This window comes from Ovis aries, chromosome 1, assembly GCF_016772045.2.
Source record: "Ovis aries strain OAR_USU_Benz2616 breed Rambouillet chromosome 1, ARS-UI_Ramb_v3.0, whole genome shotgun sequence".
Classification (NCBI taxonomy): Eukaryota; Metazoa; Chordata; class Mammalia; order Artiodactyla; family Bovidae; genus Ovis; species Ovis aries.
In genome coordinates this window covers 70,658,143-70,680,360 of record NC_056054.1, presented here as the reverse complement: position 1 = coordinate 70,680,360, position 22,218 = coordinate 70,658,143, and the positions used below count along the sequence as shown (strand labels likewise).

The 22,218-nt window shown below is 37.1% G+C and overlaps 1 protein-coding gene across 3 annotated transcripts in view; it reads right to left on the bottom strand.

Annotated features, from left to right (window-relative positions):
- Positions 1-22,218, bottom strand: part of FNBP1L (formin binding protein 1 like) — a 113,462-nt gene that overhangs the window by 46,292 nt on the left and 44,952 nt on the right. For all 3 annotated transcript variants that reach the window (XM_012176510.4, XM_012176492.4, XM_004002206.5), the window contains exon 2: positions 9,892-10,007. In XM_012176510.4, coding sequence (XP_012031900.1) covers positions 9,892-10,007 — 116 coding nt within the window. The remainder of the gene's footprint in view (positions 1-9,891; positions 10,008-22,218) is intronic.

The following is a 22,218-nucleotide window of genomic DNA, read 5'->3' as shown; positions in this document are numbered from 1 at the left end:
AATTGGGAAAGGAGTACATCAAGACTGTATATTGTCACCATGCTTATTTTAACTTATATGCAGAGTACATCATGCAAAATGTGGGGCTGGATAAAGCTTAAGCTGGAATCAAGATTGCTGGGAGAAATATCAATAACCTCAGATATGCCCATGACACCATCCTAATGGCAGAAAGCAAAGAGGAACTAAAGAGACTCTTGATGAAAGTGAAAGAGAAGAGTGAAAAAGCTGGCTTAAAACTCAACATTCAAAAAACTTAGACCATGGTATTCGTTCTCATCACTTCATGGCAAACAGATGGCGAAAAATGGAAACAGTGACAGACTTTATTTACATGGGCTACAGAATCACTGCAGATGGTGACTGCAGCCATGAAATTAAACAACACTTGCTCCTTGGAAGAAAATCTATGACAAACCTAGATGGTGTATTAAAAGCAGAGACATCACTTTGCCGACAAAGGTGCATATAGTCAAAGTTATGGTTTTTCCAGCAGTCATGTACAGATGTGAGAGTTGGACCATAAAGAAGGCTCAGCACCGAAGAATTGATGCTTTCAGTTGCGGTGCTGGAGAAGACTCTTGAGAGTCCCTTAGAGAACAAGATCAAACAAGTCAATCCTAAAGGAAATCAATCCTGAATATCCACTGGAAGGACAGATGCTGAAGCTGAAGCTCCAATTCTTTGGCTTCCTGATGCAAAGAGTTGACTTATTAGAAAAGACCCTGATGCTGGGAAAGACTGAAGGCAGAAGAGGATGACAGAGGATGATATGGCTGGAAGGCATCACTGATTCAATGAACATGAGCTTGAGCAAACTCTGGGAGATAGTGAGGGACAGGGAAGCCTGGCATGCTGCAGTTCATGGGGTTGCAAAGGGTCAGACAGGACTGAGCAACTAAACAAAAACGAGTTCCAATTACTGTTTAACAGGTGATAAATACCGTATCATTTGTAAAGTGTGAGCAAATCATATTGTCGGGTTGGTACAAAAGTAACTGCAGCTTCAGACCGTGAATTTTAAATCATTGTAACTAGGCTCAAATACTCAAACTGAGCTTCCCTGTTAGCTCAGTTGGTAAAGAATCCATCTGCAATGCAGGATACCCCAGTTCAATTCCTGGGTCAGGAAGATCTGCTGGCGAGGGTAGGCTACCCACTTCGGTATTCTTGGGCTTCCCTTGAGGCAAAGAATCTGCCTGCAATGCGGAAGACCCAGGTTTGATCCCTGGGTTGGGAAGATTCCCTGGAGAAGGGAAAGGCTACCCACTCCAGTATTCTGGCCTAGATAATTCCATGAACTGTATAGTCCATGGGGTTGCAAACAGTCAGACACGACTGAGCGACTTTCTCTTTTTCAGGCTCAAACACATCTTTATTAATCAAAATAGGAGCCATTACAATCAACACATTTTTGCCAATGAGAAAGAAGTTTGTTTATTCCTGTAGCATAAAAATCCATGCATCAAGACCCAGTGAACTCTTGGAAAGCACTTTCTGCCTCCTCCTGGTTATGGAAGTGTTTTGCCTGCAAAAAGTGTTGAGATGCTTAAAGAAGTGGTAGTTGGTTTGCGAGAGGTCAGGTGAATATGGTGGATGAGGCAAGACTTCATAACCAAATTTGCTCAACTTTTTAAGAGTTGGTTCTGTGACATGCAGTCAGGCGTTGTCGTGGAGAAGAACTGGGCCCATTCTATTGGCCAATGCCAATTGCAGGCGTTGCAATTTTCAGTGCATCTCATCAATCTGCTGAGCATTCTTCTCAGATATAATGGTTCCCCCAGGATTCAGAAAGTTGTAATGGATCAGACTGGCAGTAGACCACCAGTGATCATGCTTTTTTTGAGCAAGTCTGGCTTTGGTAGGTGCTTTGGAGCTTCTTCTCACTCCAACCTCGAGTTTGTCATCACCAGTTGCCATAGAAAATCCACTCTGTTGCACATCACAATCCAATTGAGAAATGGATTGTTGTTGTTGCACAGAATAAGAGAAGATGACACTTCAAAACGACGATCTTTTTCATTTGTGGTCAGCTCATGAAGCATCTGGTTACTGAACTTTATCACTATTCCAATTTGCTTCAAATGCCAAATGACCATAGCATGGTCAACACTGAGTTCTTTGGCAACTTCTCATGTAGTTGTGAGAGGTTCAGCTTTGATGATTGCTTTCAATTGGTCACTGTCAACTTCTGATGGCTGGCCATAGCACTCCTCATCTTAAAAGCTCTCATCTCCTTTGCCAAACTTCTTGAACCACCACTTTCCTGTATAAAAGTTTGTTAGCAGTTCCTGGGCCAAATGTGCTACTGATGTTGCAAATTGTCTCCATTGCTTTATAACCCATTTTGAACTCAAAAAAAAAAAAAAAAAAACCTCTTGAATTTGCTTTTTGTCTAACATCATTTCCCTAATCTAAAATAAATATAAAACAGCAAGTAATAAGTCATTAGCAAAAAAACATAATGCAAGAAAAGTGTATTAAAATGTATAACATACAAACATTTATTTAAGAATGTATTCTAGTATCAAACAGCAAAGTTCAACAATGTAAAACTGCAACAACTTTTGTACCAATTTCGTACTTCTTCTGGCAAAAGGGAAGTATTAGATATCTGAGACTGACTAGTATCTTTTGTCTTAATTTCCCTCCCTCTATCTAACAGTTATCATGCTTAAGAGTTGCCAGATTAACAAAGATGACCTATTTGAGGGTCTCAGTTAAGTGATCCAGAGATGGAAAACGTTTTGTACCAGAACTTTGAGGCCAGGATGAGATCTGAATCTCTCAAACATAAAACTTAACTGGTGAGTATGTTTCTTGTCATGTGCAGCAAAAAAGTCAGTCTGAACTGAAAGAATGAAGCCAACACACAAAAAGAAGCCAAAAAGGGCAGGTGGATGGAGAAAAAGACAGGGAGAGAGAAAGGGAAAAAGGGAGGAAGGAAGGCTGGAAGGAGTACAGGAAGGTAGTAAGGAAGGAATCATCCAGAAAATAATAAGCACTGGTAAGGATGTAGAGAAATTAGAACCCTTGCATAATACTGGTAGGGATGCAAACTAGATCAGCCACTGCAAAAAACAGTATGGAACTCCTCAAAAATTAAATGTAGAATTACTATATGATCTAGTAATTCCTCTTCTGGGTATACACATGAAGAATTCAAAGCAGAGAAACAGGTATTTGGACACTATGCTTGTAGAATCACTATTCACAATACCAAAAAGGTGGAAAAAACCCAAATGCTTATCAACAGATGAATGGATAAACAGAATGTGGTACTATCCATACAGTGGAATAATATTCAATCTTAAAAAGGAAGGAAATTCTGATATACTTCCCAACACGGAAAAACCTTTAAAACATTGTGCTAAGTGAAATAAACTATGGGAAATTCTTAAAGAGATGAGAATACTAGACCACCTTACCTGCCTCCTGAGAAACCTGTATGTAGGTCAAGAAGCAACAGTTAGAACCAGACATGGAAGCACAGACTGGTTGAAAATCAGGAAAGGAGTATGTCAAGGCTGTATACTGTCACCCTGCTTATTTAACTTCCACACAGAGTACATCATTTGAAATGCCAGGCTGGATGAATCACAAGTTGGAATCAAGGCTGTCAGGAAAAATATCAACAACCTCAGATATACAGATGACACCACTCTAACGGCAGAATGTGAAGAGGAACTAAAGAGCCTCTTAATGAAAGTGAAAGAGGAGAGTGAAAAAGCTGGCTTAAAACTCAACATTCAAAAAACTAAGATCATGGCATCTGGTCCCATCACTTCATGGCAAATAGATGGGGAAAAAGTGGAAACAGTGATAGATTTTATTTTCTTGGGCTCCAGAATCACTGTGGATGGTGACTGTAGCCATGAAATTAAAAGACACTTGCTCCTTGGAAGAAAGTTATGATAAGCCTAAACAGCATATTAAAAAGCAGCAGAGACATCACTTTGCCAACAAAGGTCCGTACAAAGTTATGGTTTTTCCAGTAGTCATGTACAGATGTGAGACTTGGACCACAAAGAAGGCTGAGTGCCAAAGCACTGATGCTTTTGAACTGTGGTGCTAGAGAAGACTCTTGAGAGTTCCCTGGACAGCAAGGAGATTAAACCAGTCAATCCTAAAGTAAAGCAACCCTGAATACTCAGAAGGACTGATGCTGAAGCTCAAATACTTTGGCCACCTGACACCAAGAGCCAACTCACTGGAAAAGACCCTGATGCTGGGAAAGACTGAGGGCAGGAGGAGATGGGGGTGACAGAGGATGAGATGATTGTATGTCATCACTGACTCAATGGACATGAGTTTGAGCAAACTCCAAGAGATAGTGATGGATCTCTATCCATCTTTCCCTGGCGTGCTGCAGTCCATGAGGGAAGGAAGGGAAGCCTAGCGTGCTGCAGTCCATGAGGTCGCAAAGAGATGTACACGACTTAGCGACTGAACGATAAAAGTGAAATAAACCCATCCCCCAAAGAACAAATACTGTATAATTTTACTTATACAGTACCTAGAGTAGTCAATTTCACAGAAAGTAGAATTGCCAGGGCCTAGAAGAAGGGGAAAATGGAGAGTTGTTTAATACACAGAGTTTCACTTTCTCAAAATGATTAAGTTCTACGGATTGGTCACAGAAGGATGAATATACTTAACCCTGCTGAAATATACACTTAGAAATGATTAAGACAGTAAATTTCACATTAGGTACAAGCGGTATTATACAAATTCTGAATACTGCATTTGTTTTTTTTAAAGGACATGCTTCATTCTCAATATACCTCTACTGGTGGCAGATCGTAAAATAAATTAAGAAAAAATAAGAGGACTTAAGAATTTATGCCTGAAGGCCCTAGGAGAAGAAATTCAAACAAGTTTCAATGGATATGAAAGTGAACAAAGTATCTTATTTCTTAAAAATGCCAGTTCCTACTTTTGCTTTATCTTTACCATGTCAAGGATACACAGTCCCTAAGATGTGAATGGGGCTCTGTATTCTATGTCTATAGTATCAGCTTCATACTCTATACTCAAAGAACATATTCAACAATTCATTACTATTTAGGATGCAATAGGCATAACAATGTGATTTCTAGGCAACTGCAAATCTTACAGAAGAGTATTTTCTGGTATGTTGAAGACAGAAAAGAGAAAAATTATTTTATTTGCTCAATTTAGACTGAGGAAGGAACAGACTACCCCATATTTAAGTTTACACTTTTCAGAGAAATTTTCTTCTGCAACTTGATAACTTGTTTTCCCTCTAAATATTAGATTCTTGAAGAACTATACAACATAGTCCTAGATTCAAATAAATAGCTTAATTAATCTGATTTGTCCATATTTTAAACATTAGGATGATAAAATAAACATTATATCTCATTTTAGACACTGCCACACAATTCAAATGGCTACAAATAACTTAGAAATAAAAATATTAAAGGTATTATGAAAAAGCTAAGAGATTAAGTGATCTATACAGCCAACATCATTAACAACCTTCTTATTCTTTATAGTTGTTCAAAGATCTTTAAACCCTTTTCATTGGAAAGCTCACTATCAAAATGTTTAACACAACTGGTTTGAACTTATTTTCTTTTTTAAAAATATTATTTGGTTGCACCTGATCTTAGTCGTGGTGCATGTGGGCCCTTCGTTGTCATATGTGGGGCCTTTTAGCTGTAGCATATGCAATTAGGTTCCCTGACCAGGGATCAAACCTGTATCCTCTGCATCGGGAGTGCTGAGTCTTAGCCACTGGACCACCAAGGAAGTCTCTATTTTCTTTCTTAGGAGCTTTATGCTTTATTTGTTAGGTTTGGCTTCATCATTTAACAAAACATTTTAAAACAAAAATCAGGAATAGACTGTAATTCTTGTTAAGGTGATGAGCCTTTCTGTTGTACAGCAGAAACTAACACAACATTGTAAAGCAATTATCCTCTAATTAAAAAAAAAAAACTCAGGGAAGTCAAAAGCGTCAAAAGTTAAACAATGGCCGACCAAAAACAAACAGCAGTCTCGCCTTTCCATAGGTCAGCACAAAAGATGAGCTCCCTAGGTTCTTCTGATACTAAACAGGAACACAGAAAGAGAAAATTCTGATAAAGAAGCATGAGAAAATAAAAAACTAAATAGAAAATAGAAACTGGTTTTATTTACATTATTCTATATCTAAGCCTATCCTAAATATTGGGGACAGCTCTTAGTAGAGCAATCTCTTCACACTGATGTATAATATATGACATAAACTCTAGTATGGATAGAAAGCAGTACATGGTTCAAAGGTCAGCATACTGAGATCCTAATTTCTAAACTAAACTGAAGCACAGATCATTCAATCATTTATGCATTCAACTTATATTCACTCAGCTCTAGAGGTACCAGTTATGTCGCCATGGTTGTCAAGGTACAGAAATAGAAACAATATCCAAGAAATCTGGAGAGATTTCTGTTCTGGTTAAGGTAAGAGTAATTTTTAGTCATCCAACCTATTTTTCTTTCAGTACCACACTGTCATATTTGAGCAAAAAAGGAATGATCTGAAGTAAAATAGAGACATATAATTTCATATAGCAATCTCTATGATAGAACTTACTGCTGTAATTATTTTTACTAGACAACGATAATACATACCATTATGCAGAGCTTTTTTTCACGTAAGAAAATTCAATCTGTCATACATATACAGTAGCATAAATTTATTAGAGTAACTTCCACTTTTTATGTCTACAAAGAAAAGTTCTACCAAGTAATTCAAAGTCACCACTTATTATCCATCAAAATGGACATTGTTGGACTGTTTATAACTGTCTCCAAACATAATTAGATGCTTTATTTTCTATTTATTCTCGTCCTCAAATCACTACCAAAAGTGAATACCGAAACTTCAATAAAGTTAAACCAAAGCCATCAAAACAGACAATAGAAGACAGAATAAAATAAACTAGGGAGTGCCAAAATTATGTGAAAATTTATGCAAGTAAAAAGTATATTTACAAAAGTATATTGCAAAATTTAATCCTGCAGTATATTTAAAATATTTAGCATTATGAATACAATTATTATTTAGGAGAAAAAAGAGTTCTCACTATGAAAAGAAGTTGTTTTGCAGTAGCAAAACAGGAGGGAGTCAACCAAAAGAATTTTTCTCATTAAAGAAAAGGAAATAAACAAGGCACACTTCTTCCCTTTGGACAAAACAGATACTATAAAAAGCAGCTGATAATTCAATCATTTACTAAGTATTCATCCAAAGCAGCAAATATCAATGTGGACAAAGGAAAGGGAGTTGCGGTTTTCAAGTTACACAAGCCTCCTCCCAACTCTTCTTTATTGGAATTCCTCAACACCTTCCAATAATCCTGTTCTTGTTGAGAATCACTGCAAGTGAAAGCCACTGTTAGGGTGAACATGTAATAAATTTCTTTAGTCTGCTGGGACAGAAAAAAAGATGCAAATCACTAACTAGAGCATTTATTTTCTCACTACAAAAGTGTATTTTCATACCATGTAATTGTGGGTTCTAACCACTCCTGCTCCAAAGAAGTGGTGTCAAAATCTCTCTTTGCAAGTAAGTGAAAATTATAACCGTTATTATCAGCCACAAAATAGAAGAGCAGACAAGTCTGCTGTTTGATTATAGTCTTTTACTCTGCTAAAATCTTGGCCACCCTGAAACCCTTGAGACCCCAGTTATTCTGGACAACTAAATACAGCATACTGCTGATGGTTTACCTTATAAATTACCAATTTTTCTTTTAAAATTTGTGGTGATATTCTTTGAAATATATCACCTTTTTGCTTAAGATTACATAATCACTAGAAAAACTTTAATAATTTAAAAGTACAAGTAATATGTATAAGTTCCGTCCCTTCCCAACCCCTACTCTCGTTCCCCAGGGGTAACCAGGGTAAAACAATTTGGGGTATATCCTATTTGGATCTCTTCAGAATACACACAAATTTTATACACAGCTATATACTCAACCTCAAGAAAGCAAGGACATCTTGCTATACCTTCAGTTCTACAACTTGCTTTTCACACTGACAGACTGAACACCCTTTTAAGTTTAAATAAGCTGCTGTATCTGACTTGTTTAAATTGTATACTCCACAGTATTTTTCATCATGTCCTTACTGACAGGCACCTTTAAGCTGGAAACATCTTATCTTGTTTTTTGCAGTATTTTAATCTTTGCTATTTGTCACTTCACAGTGCCATCACATCACTGTACTACTGTCTGTAGCATTTCTTCTCTTCACTTTTACTGGCATACTTAAAAACCAGAAAACACTGTGCTCGAGTTGAGATCAAATTAAGAATTAAATGAGGAAAAATTTTCATTGTTCACACATGAATACATTCTTTTTACTGCTATTTTAACTTTTCAGAGGTCCTTTAATGCTTCCAGATTCTTGCACAGTGAAGTTCCCAAGCCAAAACTTTGGGGCAGATAAAATATCATCACAATTATTATTAATATACTTGTAGCTTCCTTGCTTATATTTCCATACGGAAATTACTTTGTTTAAAAAAACACAGGACACAAATGGATCAAGAAATTAGCATGATGCTACAATTTTAATACATGTCAAAATAGTAGTATGTGTATCATTATAAGTAACCTGTTCACCTTACTAGTCTATCTCCTGGCCACAACCAGTCAGCTCCTTTAATAAACTGCTACAAATGGTGGGCATACGTACTTTATCACTCAAAATCTCCCTTCCTCCTGTGATCCACTACCTTATATTTCTTTTGGGCAATTAACTAGCTATAAATCAATCTAACATTCTCACTTCAGTGAACTGTTCAGGATAGCATATAATCTAACCAGGGTCAGCAAAAGGAGACTTTTGCTGGGATTTCTGGAAAAATGAAGCTGATACAGGCTTGCACTCTGCTCTCCTTCCATCTCTTCCCTCTCCTTTCTTTCACTTTCTTCCTTCCCCCTTTGCCTTCCTTATCTCCTCCCCTCAAATGCACAACAAAGATCATCATTCTTCCCCAGGATATGGGAGTATGAAGATATGAAATCTAGGGCTACCGGGTAAAAAGGATGGTACTGAATAAAACTTGAGTATAAAGGCAACAATGGGAAGAAGAGCCAAGAAACAGGAGCCTGAACACATCTGACCCACAAATCAAATTATGCTTGGACTCTTACTCTTGTGTGCCTTGTGGGCTGGACTTTTCTGTCACTATATAACATAAAGAATCCTAACTCCTTTATCTAGAACCTTACATTGTTTTCTAGTCTTCAGGCTTCAAACATTATTTTTATTGAGTAAGTTGCAGCAAAACTATTTATCAGGTTGTGGTCCAACAATGATTTTCTGTTTGAATAAAATCTTAGGATAAGTTCCATTTGTTTTAAGATTAAAATTTTCCCTTTAAAATTTTCATCTCCTAACACATATTCCAGAATCTTTTATTAGTAATATACATCTACTTTTTGACAGAAAGAAACACAGCTCATCACACTCACTTTCTAAGTCTTAGAAACTATGAAGAAATGAGAAACTGGAGAAATCTTCAATATTTTGGAAAGATTACTAATGCAAAAAGTTCGGGAATAAAACTATAAAGCACAAAATTATTAATATTACCAAGTTATTCCTTTTTCCTGGAATTTTGCTTCTTGATTGTATAATTTTAAGTATCTTTCTGGAATGAAAGCTGCTCATGATCTAGCCAGCCAATATTCCTTATGATACTAGGCAATGATTTAATTAAACCAGTCACTAAAACAAACCAGTTACCTAACTCAATCTAACTCTGATGAAAAACACAGAATTCAACTCCTAGTGTATCACATTTATCTAAAGCTAACTATTTAAACATGTAATTTCATTTCTGAGAACTGAAAAAAAAATGTAACTTACCTCAATTGTTTCGCATAGTTCTGTTCAATTTCTATCCTCTCTTTAACAAATTTGGCATATCTTTCCAAGAAGTCAATTCCCCATTGTGTATGCTTGTCTAAGCTGTCGAACTGATCCTAGAAAAGGAAGATAAAACCACACTGAAAAGCCTGAAATTTTATCCACAAACATTTTAACCAGTTTCTGTTATTTGTCCAGGTAATCATGTATAAAAAGAAAAACTCAGGCTCTTCTTTATGCTAGTCACCACCAATCTCATCCTTTAAGACCCAGACAGAAATGTTCTTCAGCATAAATCATGCTATTTTTATGCCTAAATATCTTTTATGCCTAAATATCACATGTGGTTCCCCCGGGCTGCAAGCAACAGCCTCCACAGATCATCTCTTTGCAATTAACTCTTACTCCTTCCTTGAGATCCAGTTCAGACAGAAAATGCCCCTAAAATTTAAGACTGAGCTAAATGGTCTTTCTCTGGCTCCCCAAGGCTCCCTACAGATTACTATCTTATTCACTTGCAATACCATGTTGAGGGCAGGAGCCATGTATTACTCTACTCTGAACTCCTAAGGTACAAGCACTATTCCTAGCACCACAGCAGACTTTCAGTGAAGAAGTGTTTGAACATAATCACATAAACCTGGGTTCAAATTCTGGGCTCTGCATTTGTAGTACGTTTTGACCTTGGGCAAGTTACCAAGGCACTTTATACTTTTTCCATAAAACGGGAGTCCCATCAACCATCTCAACAGGACTATGGTCATTCATAAAGTGTTACACAGTACAGGAAACAAGATATTAACAAATAAAGATCACTGTTCTGCAAGGCTCTTGCAGTCTTCAAAAGATATTCCCATCTACCTGTTGCCTGAAAAAGCATCATTTCCTATTCTTCAAGAATAATTTCCAAATTGGCTAATAACTTGGTGCTCTCTACATCTCCCATATTAAACATATTCAGAGATCAAAATGCTAAATTTCAATATTCAGAACATTCAGGTATCATCCCTTTCTATATCTCTAGTTGTTTTATCTTTCCAAATCACCCATGGTTTAATCACATGTGTTATTTACAAATAAATCATTTCAAAATATCTGCCTTTTCTTTCCCTACGTAAAAAAAATATAATTTTGAGCACATCAAGTGGCATGAGGAATCTTAGTTCCCTGACCAGGAATCAAACCCACACCCCTGAAGCATGGAGTCTTAATCACTGGACCACCACGGAAGTCCCTTCTTTCCCTACTTTAAATCATTATAAAATTCTATTTATAAAAGTAAAGTCTAACTAAACAGCAGAGACAGAATTCACCCAGCTTTCATACTCTGGTATTACTACTCTAATTCTATTCTTTCATGCACTTTTCCATTATTATTTGGCTACCAAAGCAGATTTGAAAACAGCAAGAGAATGCACTGCTCAGTAAATTTAATTGGTATGTCAGTTAATATTTCCCACTATAAATGTGAATTCTATTTCAAACTGAAAAACTCCCAATAACAACAAAACATTCCAGAAAAAGAAAAGTCCAAGCTGAAAACAATTACCCTTCATTTCCCAAAGTGCTTTAAGACTTCTTCCCATCATCCTCTTCATCAAATTTAACATTAAACTTCTTTATCTTCTAGATGAAATCTCCAAAAATGTTTTATTATGTATTATATACCCCAATCAGTAAAATTTCTGAATATTCCTGTATGTATATTACCTATAATTATATATACTATGCCACTGTATTACATAATTATGAAACCCACAAAAATAGAAATTTTAAAAAGAAACGGAAGTGAAATAAACATTTTTTAACCTGTTTATTAACTTACAATATTTTACTGAGCACTTGCCATCTGCCAAGTTCCTTGGGGACAAAGAGGAACACTCAGCCCCAGCCCTGCCCTCCATGAGCATACAGTCCAGCCAGCCAGCAGGTAGGACAGCTCGCCTTGCTGGGGGCTCACCCTCCTGTCGTAACACTGACTTTGTCGATGATGCCTGCAGCTTCCACACAACCTGCCATGGGAGTCAGAGCCTAGGTCATCAAGGGTTTATGTAGCATAGCTCAACTTAATGATCCCCCCCCATTAGCTCTGTTCTCTTGTCCCTAGTGGAGATAAGCATTATTTTAAATCGTTCTTTTTTCACTTCTTTAATGAAAAAGCAAAAGCCTTGGGGCCATAACTTATTAAAGTATCAGTATGAAACAACAATTTTAATAAAAGCAGTGAATTTGACATGCTTACTTCTAAAATCTTGGTTTAATATTTAATGGCAAAGCAATCTGAATGCCTAGGTTATAAACTGAAACATTTAGACTAAATTCAGTGACTGTCACAGCTGGGGAAATAAATGACACCTCACAAAGATATAAAAAGATCTAAATGGAAAAAGTCAACTGTTGACTATACCTTCCAATTCCATTTTATGTCAAAATTTGGTTAAATGTCAGTGTTATTTTAACAAACTAATCAGAAAATACTCTATATTTTTAACAAAGAGTTTCAAACTCCACTGAAAATGACTGTAATATGATTTTGTGTCAATTTAGCTGAGCAATAGTGCCCAGATATTCAGTCAAATATTATCTTGGATGTTTCTGTGAAGGTATTTTTGGATAAAATATTAATATGTAAACTGCTTAGTCTGGAATATGTAAAGCACAATACCCTTCATAATATGGGTGGGCTTCATCAATCAGTAGAAGGACTTAATAGAACAAAAACTGACCTTCCTTCAAGAAGAAATGATGCTGGTAGGCTTTCAAGCAGGCTTCGAGCAGAGTGCCTTTGGCTAGAACTGCAACTCTTCCCTGGCCCTACCTTGCAGTTTGCACTTGCCAAACCTCCAAAATCATGTGACCCAACTCCTTATAAATAAGTCTCCCTCTTTCCCTCCCCCAGCACACACATCTCCTTCTTCACAGACTTTAAAACAAGCAATAAATTTATTTTGAAATGTTTTCCAAGATATAATATTTGTAGGTGACATATATCACTTTCAGCAACAAAATTCTATTCTGATGGATGCATTTCCAAACATTCATCATCAAAATGTTTTTTCCATAGCTCAAGTTTCTTTGGAAAAGCAGCTATTCATTAAAGTTTCCCTTTTATCTTAAAGAAACATTATATTTTCTTGAAAACACCTGCTAGGAAAGCATATTGCTAACAGCCACTTATTAAAGGTAAACAAAAACAGGAGAAAAACAGAAAACCTGAGTGAAACAAAGCTTTTCAACAGTCCCTCCCCATTTTATTTGGAAATACTGTAAAAAGTCTATCAACTATATTTCAAAGATACTGTTTTTATAAAATTAATCAAAGTAAACATATACTGTAATATTCTGCAGACTTCTCGCTTTAATTTCCTTTACTTACCTAGAAATGAAGTGAATAAATTACAACCATATCTCAATATTCTTTCTAAAGGAAATTATTACTACAGTGCTTTATCAGGGGTTATTACACGGTTTTTTCATAAAACACTGTTCTTCCTGTTGAGAATAATCTTCACATCTTTCCTTTTTGTTGTTAATAGCCAAGCCGTGTCCAACTCTTTGTGACTCTTGGACTGCAGCATGCCAGGCCTCTCTGTCCCTCACCATCTCAGAGTTTGCCCAAGTTCATAGCCACTGAATCAGTGATGCCATCCAACCATCTCATTCTCTGCTGCCCTCCTCTCCTTTTGTCCTCAATCGTTCCCAGCACCAAGGTCTTTTCCAGTGTCAGCTGTTCGCATTAGACGGCCAAATACTGGAACTTCAACTTCAGCATCAGTCCTTCTAATGAATATTCAGGGTTGATTTCCTTTAGGATTGACTGGTTTGATCTTGCAGCCCAAGAGTTCCTCAAGAGTATTCTATAGTACCACAATTCAAAAACATCAATTATATGGCACTTTGCCTTCTTTATGGTCCAACTCGCACATCCATACATAACTAATGGAAAGACCACAGCCTTGATTATACGAACCTTTGTCATCAAAGTGATGTTTTTGCTTTTTAATACACAGTTTAGGTTTGTCATAGCTTTCCTGCCAAGAAAAGCTTCTAATTTCATGGCTGCAGTCACCATCCACAGAGATTTTAGAGCCCAAAAAGAGGAAATCATCACTGTTTCCACTTCTGTCATGAAGTGACAGGACCAGATGCCATGATCTTGGTTTCTTAATGCTGAGTTTTAAGCCAGTTTTCACCCTCAACAAGATGTTCTTTAGTTCCTCTTTGCTTTCTGCCATTAGAAGGCCATCTATTACCTGCATATCTGAGGTTGTTTATATTTCTCCCAGCAATCTTGATTCCAAGCTGTAAGTCACCCAGCTCAGCATTTCATATGAGGTACTCTGCATATAAGTTAAATAAACAGGGTAACAGTATAGAGCCCTGTCGTACTCGTTTCTCAATTTTGAACCAGTTCCTCCATGTAAGGTCATAAATGTTGCTTCTTGACCTGTATACAGGTTTCTTAGGAGACAGGTAAGATGGTCTGATATTTCCATCTCTTTAATAAGAGTTTTCCACATTTTGTTATTATCCACAAGTTTTCGGGGTAGTCAATGAAACAGAAGTAGATGTTTTTCTGGAATTCCCTTGCTTTTTCTATGATCCAGTGAATGCTATCAATTTGATCTCAGTTCCTCTGCCTTTTCTAAACCCAGCTTGTACATCTGGAAGTTCTTGGTTCACATACTGCTGAAGCCTAGCTTGAACAATTTTGAGTATAACCTTATTAGCATGGGAAATGAGTACAACTGTCTGATAGTTTGAACATTCTTTAGTACTGCCCTTCTTCAGAACTGAGATGAAGACTGACCGTTTCCAGTCGTGTGGCCACTGCTGGATTTTCCAAATTTGCTGACATATGGAGTGCAGCACTTTAATAGCATCATCTTTTAGGATTTTAAATAGTTTTGTTGGAATTCTATCATTTCAACGAGCTTTACTGGCAGCAGTGCTTCCTGAGGTCCACTTGACTTCACACTCCAGGATGTCTGGCTCTAGGTGAGTGACCACACCATCGTGGTTATCTGCATCATTAAGACCTTTTTTGTATAGTTCTTCTGTGTATTCTTGCCATCTCCTCTTGATCTCTTCTGTTTCTATTAGGTCTTTACTGTTTCTGTCCTTATTTTACCCATCTTTCCATCAAATGCTCCTTTGATATCTCAAATTTGCTTGAAGGAATCTCTAGTCTTTCCCATTCTGTTCTTTTCTTCTATGTCCTTCTGAATTGTTTATTGAAGAAGGCCTTGTTGTCTTTCCTTGGTATTCTCTGGAACTCTGCATTCATTTAGGTATACCTTTCCCTTTCATCCTGTTTTTTGCTTCTCTTATTTCCTAAGCTATTTGTAAAGCCTCCTCATACAATCACTTTGCCTTTTTGCACTTCATTCCCTTTGGGATGGTTTTGGTCAATGCTTCCTGTACAATATTACGAACCTCTATCCATAGTTCTTCAGTTCAGTTCAGTTGCTCAGTCGTGTCCGACTCTTTGCGACCCCATGAATCACAGCACGCCAGGCCTCCCTGTCCATCACCAACTCCCGGAGTTCACTCAGATTCACGTCCATCGAGTCCGTAATGCCATCCAGCCATCCCATCCTAGGTCGTCCCCTTCTCCTACTGCCTCCAATCCCTCCCAGCATCAGAGTCTTTTCCAATGAGTCAACTCTTCGCATGAGGTGGCCAAAGTACTGGAGTTTCAGCTTTAGCATCATTCCTTCCAAAGAAATCCCAGGGTTGATCTCCTTCAGAATGGACTGGTTGGATCTCCTTGCAGTCCAAGGGACTCTCAAGAGTCTTCTCCAACAACACACTTCAAAAGCATCAATTCTTCGGCGCTCAGCCTTCTTCACAGTCCAACTCTCACATCCATACATGACCTCAGGAAAAACAATAGCCTTGACTAGACGGACCCTAGTCGGCAGAGTAAAGTCCCTGCTTTTGAATGTGCTATCTAGGTTGGTCATAATTTTTCTTCCAAGGAGTAAGCGTCTTTTAATTTCATGGCTGCAGTCACCATCTGTGGTGTTTTTGGAGCCCAGAAAAATAAAGTCTGACACTGTTTCCACTGTTTCCCCATCTATTTCCCATGAAGTGATGGGACCAGATGCCATGAGCTTCGTTTTCTGAATGTTGAGCTTTAAGCCAACTTTTTCACTCTCTTCTTTCACTTTCATCAAGAGGCTTTTTAGTTCCTCTTCACTTTCTGCTGTAAGGGTGGTGTCATCTGCATATCTATGGTTATTGATATTTCTCCCAGCAATCTTGATTCCAGCTTGTGTTTCTTCCAGTCCAGCATTTCTCATGATGTACTCTGCATATAAGTTAAATAAGCAGGGTGATAATATACAGCCTTGACATACACCTTTTCCTATTTGGAACCAGTCTGTTGTTCCATGTCCAGTTCTAAGTGTTGCTTCCTGACCTGCATACAGACTTCTCAAGAGGCAGGTCAGGTGGTCTGGTATTCCCATCTCTTGAAGAATTTTCCACAGTTTATTGTGATCCACACAGTCAAAGGCTTTGGCATACTCAATAAAGCAGAAATAGATCTTTTCTGGAACTCTCTTGCTTTTCCCATGATTCAGTGGGTGTTGGCAATTTCATCTCTGGTTCCTCTGCCTTTTCTAAAACCAGCTTGAACATCTGGAAGTTCACAGTTCACGTATTGCTGAAGCCTGGCTTGGAGAATTTTGAGCATTACTTTACTAGCATGTGAGATGAGTGCAATTGTGTGGTAGTTTGAGCATTCTTTGACATTGCCTTTCTTTGGGATTGGAATGAAAACTGACCTTTTCCAGTCCTGTGGCCACTGCTGAGTTTTCCAAATTTGCTGGTATATTGAGTGCAGCACTACCACAGCATCACCTTTCAGGATTTGAAACAGCTCATCTGGAATTCCATCACCTCCACTAGCTTTATTCGTAGTGATGCTTTCTAAGGCCCACTTGACTTCACATTCCAGGATGTCTGGCTCTAGGTGAGTGAACACACCATCGTGATTATCTGGGTCATGAAGATCTTTTTGGTACAGTTCTTCTGTGTATTCTTGCCACTTCTTCTTAATATCTTCTGTTTCTGTTAGGTCCATACCATTTCTGTCCTTTATCGAGCCCATCTTTGCATGAAATGTTCCCTTGGTATCTCTAATTTTCTTGAAGAGATCTCTAGTCTTTCCCATTCTGTTCTTTTCCTCGATTTCTTTGCATTCATCCCTGAAGAAGGCTTTCTTATCTCTTCTTGCTATTCTCTGGAACTCTGCATTCAGATGCTTATATCTTTCCTTTTCTCCTTTGCTTTTCACCTCTCTCCTTTTCACAGCTATTTGTAAGGCCTCCCCAGACAGCCATTTTGCTTTTTTGCATTTCTTTTCCATGGGGATGGTCTTGATCCCTGTCTCCTGTACAACGTCACAAACCTCATTCCATAGTTCATCAGGCACTCTATCTATCAGATCTAGGCCCTTAAATCTATTTCTCACTCCCACTGTAGAATCATAAGGGATTTGATTTAGGTCATTCCTGAATGGTTTAGTGGTTTTCCCACTTTCTTCAATTTAAGTCTGAATTTGGTAATAAGGAGTTCATGATCTGAGCCACAGTCAGCGCCTGGTCTTGTTTTTGTTGACTGTATAGAGCTTCTCCATCTTTGGCTGCAAAGAATATAATCAATCTGATTTTGGTGTTGACCATCTGGTGATGTCCATGTGTAGAGTCTTCTCCTGTGTTGCTGGAAGAGGGTGTTTGCTATGACCAGTGCATTTACTTGGCAAAACTCTTATTAGTCTTTTCCCTGCTTCATTCTGCATTCCAAGGCCAAATTTGCCCATTACGAGGTGTAAAGAAAAGGGAACACTTCTACACTATTGGGGGAAATGTAAATTAGTACAGCCACTACGGAAAACAGGGCTTCCCTGGTGGCTCAGCTGGTGAAGAATCTACCTGCAGCATGGGAGACCTGGGTTTGATCCCTGGTTTGGGAAGGTTCCTTATGAAAGCTACTCACTCGAATATTTTGTCATGAAGAATTCTACGACTATATAGTCCATGGGGTTGCAAACAGTCGGACATGACTGAGCGACTTCCACTTCACTATGGAAAATAGTATGGAGGTTTCTGAAAAAACTAGAGTTAGAGTTGCTGTATGATCCAGCCATCCCACTCCTGGGCATATATCCAGAGAAAAATATGGTTCAAAAGGAAACATGCACCCCAATCACTATTCAAAATAGCCAAGACATGGAAGCAAACTAAATGTCCATCAACAGATGAATGTATAAGAAGATATGGTACACACACAAAATGGAATACTACGTGGCCACTAAAAAAATAAAATTAAATAATGGCATTTGCAGCAATATGAATGGACCTAGAGATTATCATACTGAGAGAAGTCAGAAAGACAAATACTATAGGATATGACTAATGTGTGGAATCTAAAATATGACATAAATAAATATACCTATGAAACAAAAACAGACTCATAGGTATAGAGAATAGACTTGTGGCTGCAAAGAAGAGAGGGGCAGGGAGTTTTAGATTAGCAAAAGCAAACAGGATGGATAAACAACAAGGTCCTATATCCTATGATAAACCATAATGGAAAATTTTAAAAAATAATTATGTATAATTGAGTCACCTTGCTGTATACCAAAAATTAAACACATTATAAATCTACTATACTCAATAAATTTTCAAAAAATTAAAAAATAAGCAGTGAAACAAACAAAAACAAATAAATTCATTTATTCATAATGATTTTAATATTTTTATGGAATCCAGTGACTTAATAAATTTTAAAATCAGAAAAGATAACAAAGTGAACTTCATCACACAGCCCAGCACATACAAGGCACTTACTCCCTGAGTGAATAACCATTCTATTTATAATATATATACTTTTGAACTTACAAAGTTTCACATATATTACCAGATAAGACCTGCAAAACTCTACTGATAAAGCATTTTACAAATGCAAAAACTCAGTTTCTGAAATTAAAGACTTCAACCTCTGGCTCCAATCTCATTTTCTTTCTACCAAAACATGCTATTATTTGATAAATAAGTATATAGTAATTATATTTTATAAATATCGAAGCTGATGCCCAGAATGCTTACCTGACTTGCTCACACGTAACTAGCTAGAGAGATTATCTTTTAAAATCACTGCCAGTTTTATACTCTTAGTATCCAAATGAGTAACAGTTGTGAATAGTATTACTTAAAATGATGCATTTCTTTTATCAGGAGAGAAATATAAGACTGGAAAAATTTTTTGGTCACTGGAAACTTTGATGAAAGGAACAAATCAAAAATCTCAATGTTAGAAACTGCCTAATACAAACACATACTGAATGTCATAACCACTCTTTACAACATTTCTGATAAGAAGTCATTTACCCTTTCTTTAGTAGTCTTAGCATTAGTCTGCAAAACAATTTGGAAGCATGAGAGAATATGGCTGGACATGGAGGAATGACTCTTACTATCACAAAATAAAGTACAAAGCTCAAATAAAAAAATTAGAATCAGAATCCTAAGACTTCAGTTCTTCAAAAGTAATACCTCCTAAAGCCTTCATACGTCTCCCTGCTAGAAAATGTTGTGGAAAGACAAACTAAAGAATTAAGCATCAATCTGAAACCACCTATAGTAAGAAATAAAAATATTGTCAAAATAGGTAACTTATTCTCACTTCCTTATTCTTTCCACTTTTAGCAATGCTCTTATTTCTAGGACTTATTCTAGATTACTATAGCCAGTCCAATTTCTTCCATTTCTGTGCCTTAGTCATCACCTTACTTCCTTTTCTAATTTACTCTTACCATAGGTTCTGTGAAATGTTTATCTCCATCAGAGGTGTACAGTGATTAAATCTTACCGTTTCATTTTTAAACCCAAGAAAGTTCTTGTTTCCTTCAGGCACTGTCTTTTAATTTTGTAAACTGTTTAAAGTTATTTTCCCTTATTCATTTGGGAGCACAAGGAAAACATTCTAAATTAAGGCTGGCATCAAGACCAACTTAAATGTCTACACCATTCAGCGTAAATCAAATGAATTATACGATGCTCCAAGATTCTACTTGGAGAAATAAGGTAGTAATAAATACTATATTTACTCAATTTTGTTATCTATATAGTGATATAGTTAATGTAATGTAAATAAAAAGAACTGTCTTATGTATCACAAAATATGGTAAAGTTTTAGAAGTTACTACTAAATATTCAATCCTTGTTTTCCTAATTACTTTGGTAAAGCCTTGCATCCAAATGAAGTTCCAGGAAAGTGCTTTTAGTAAAGTATCAAGGGTCACAACTATTTAAAAAAAGACTTTCTTCACTAAAAAGCAGAATAATGACTTTGCTGTCCTAGTTTGGGCTTACTCTATGGCTCCAATTTTCTGCCAACATGCTTCCAGCACTTCTGAATACCAAAGTACCACTGAAAACGTTTTTAAGATCTAACAGAACTGACTTTTCTCATTCTCTGATTCATAAGGGACTGTGGAAATTTCTTCATCTGAGAAATCAATTTACAATTTAGGGTCAACAGTATCTGCCTCCAAAGTAAGCTGATGAACATTCTAAGTTTTTAAAAATTACCTTAGTTATTTGGATTTTCTTGTGGTTTTATTTTTTAAAAGACAGATGCAAACTTATTTGGGAAACTCACATATTAAGCTCTTAGTGACTTTTGAATCTATCCAGGTTATTTATCCTTCCAACATCCCTCTGTATATTTTTTACTTCATAGAACTTTCTCCTCTACTACCATAGGAACTCAATCCAATAGTCATCTCCATTGCCATTAGCCTCACTCCTCCCTCCCCAAGAAATTTAAAGAATCTCATTTCTCAGATAGCTAGCCCTATCAACTGAGTATGTCTAGTACCCCGAAGTCTGTAATTCTGTCTCCTCAAGTGACCTCAATCCATGGATCCTCACATATTATTACTATTCCTCGCCCCACTCCTGTTTTCATCTCCATCTTTACAGCTTGGATTTCTAAGTCATCACTATGATCACTCCTTACAAAGAGTTTGAATGTCCTTGCCCTCTCGCTTTGTCAGATTTCAACCCTAGTTTTATATTTAATTCTTCATCAACCCTTTCCCACCCCACTAAAGCAACATTTAAAAAAAGAAAAAGAAATAACTATGCTGACAGGTCATTCTTTTAAGTCTGTGCCTATTAACTTAATAGGTTTTAATGCTACTTAGCCTGAAGCCATTCACTCCGCCATTACCCTAACCAACTATCTTAAACCTTGCTTCTTCACTTAAACTTAGACCATATCCTATCTATCTCACTCTCAGCTAGTCATCTTGCTTCTTACCTCACTTAAGAGAAGCACTCAGAACCTATTTCATTATTCTCCAACCAAATTTTTGTGTTTTTATTCTGCCTTTCTGCCTATTACTTTGAGTAACAGTCCATACATACCCTTACTGCTTCTGCTTACCTAAAGAACTAATACAGTTTCCGGTTTGGTTGTTAAAATATGCAAGACTCTAAGCCTGCATATGCTTGATGTATTCCAGGAAGAGCAAGAATAAGCAACCTCTGCTGAATGAACAGGAGAAAGAGAAGAGTAGTAACAGCTGAAATGTAGGTGTGGGGGGTCAGAATGCAGATCACACATGCCTTACTTTCCATTATAAGGACTTGGCTTTAAGACAGAGTGAGATGAAAACACACTGCATGGTCCTGAGCATAGCCTCACAGGTTTTTAAACAGATCACTCTGGCATCTATGCTCATAAAAAAATGTTTCAAAGCGAGAGGGACATTGAGACAGGCTACTGCAATAACCCATACCAGAGATAAGCTGGCTAGTCCAGGGTAGAAGCAGCAGAGTGGTATAAATTGGTAAGATTTTGGATATATTCTGAAAGCCATGCCAATAAAATTTTACAGTGTTTTGTGTATGCGCTGTGAAAGAGAGACATCAATTCTGAGCACAATGATCTAGAGGGATATAGTGCTTTGAACTAAACTGGGAGAACAAATGAACAAGTTTGGTCAATTAAAAGCAAATATTTTGGTTTTACAGTTATGTTTGATATCCTTGGACATCCAGGTGGACATGTTGAATAGGTGCTTAAATAACATTCCTGAAATTCAACAGAAGTGGTCTCCCCAAAGACATATGGTAAAACATGATCCTGGATGCAATCTCAATTAAGCTCTGTTGCGTAACAATTAGAGGTCAAAGGATTGAGGAGGAACCAGCAAGAGACATTGAGAAGGAATGACCAGTGAGGTTAAATATAAAACCAGAAGAGTTTGGTATCTTGGAAACCACATGAATAATGTATTATTTCAAGGAG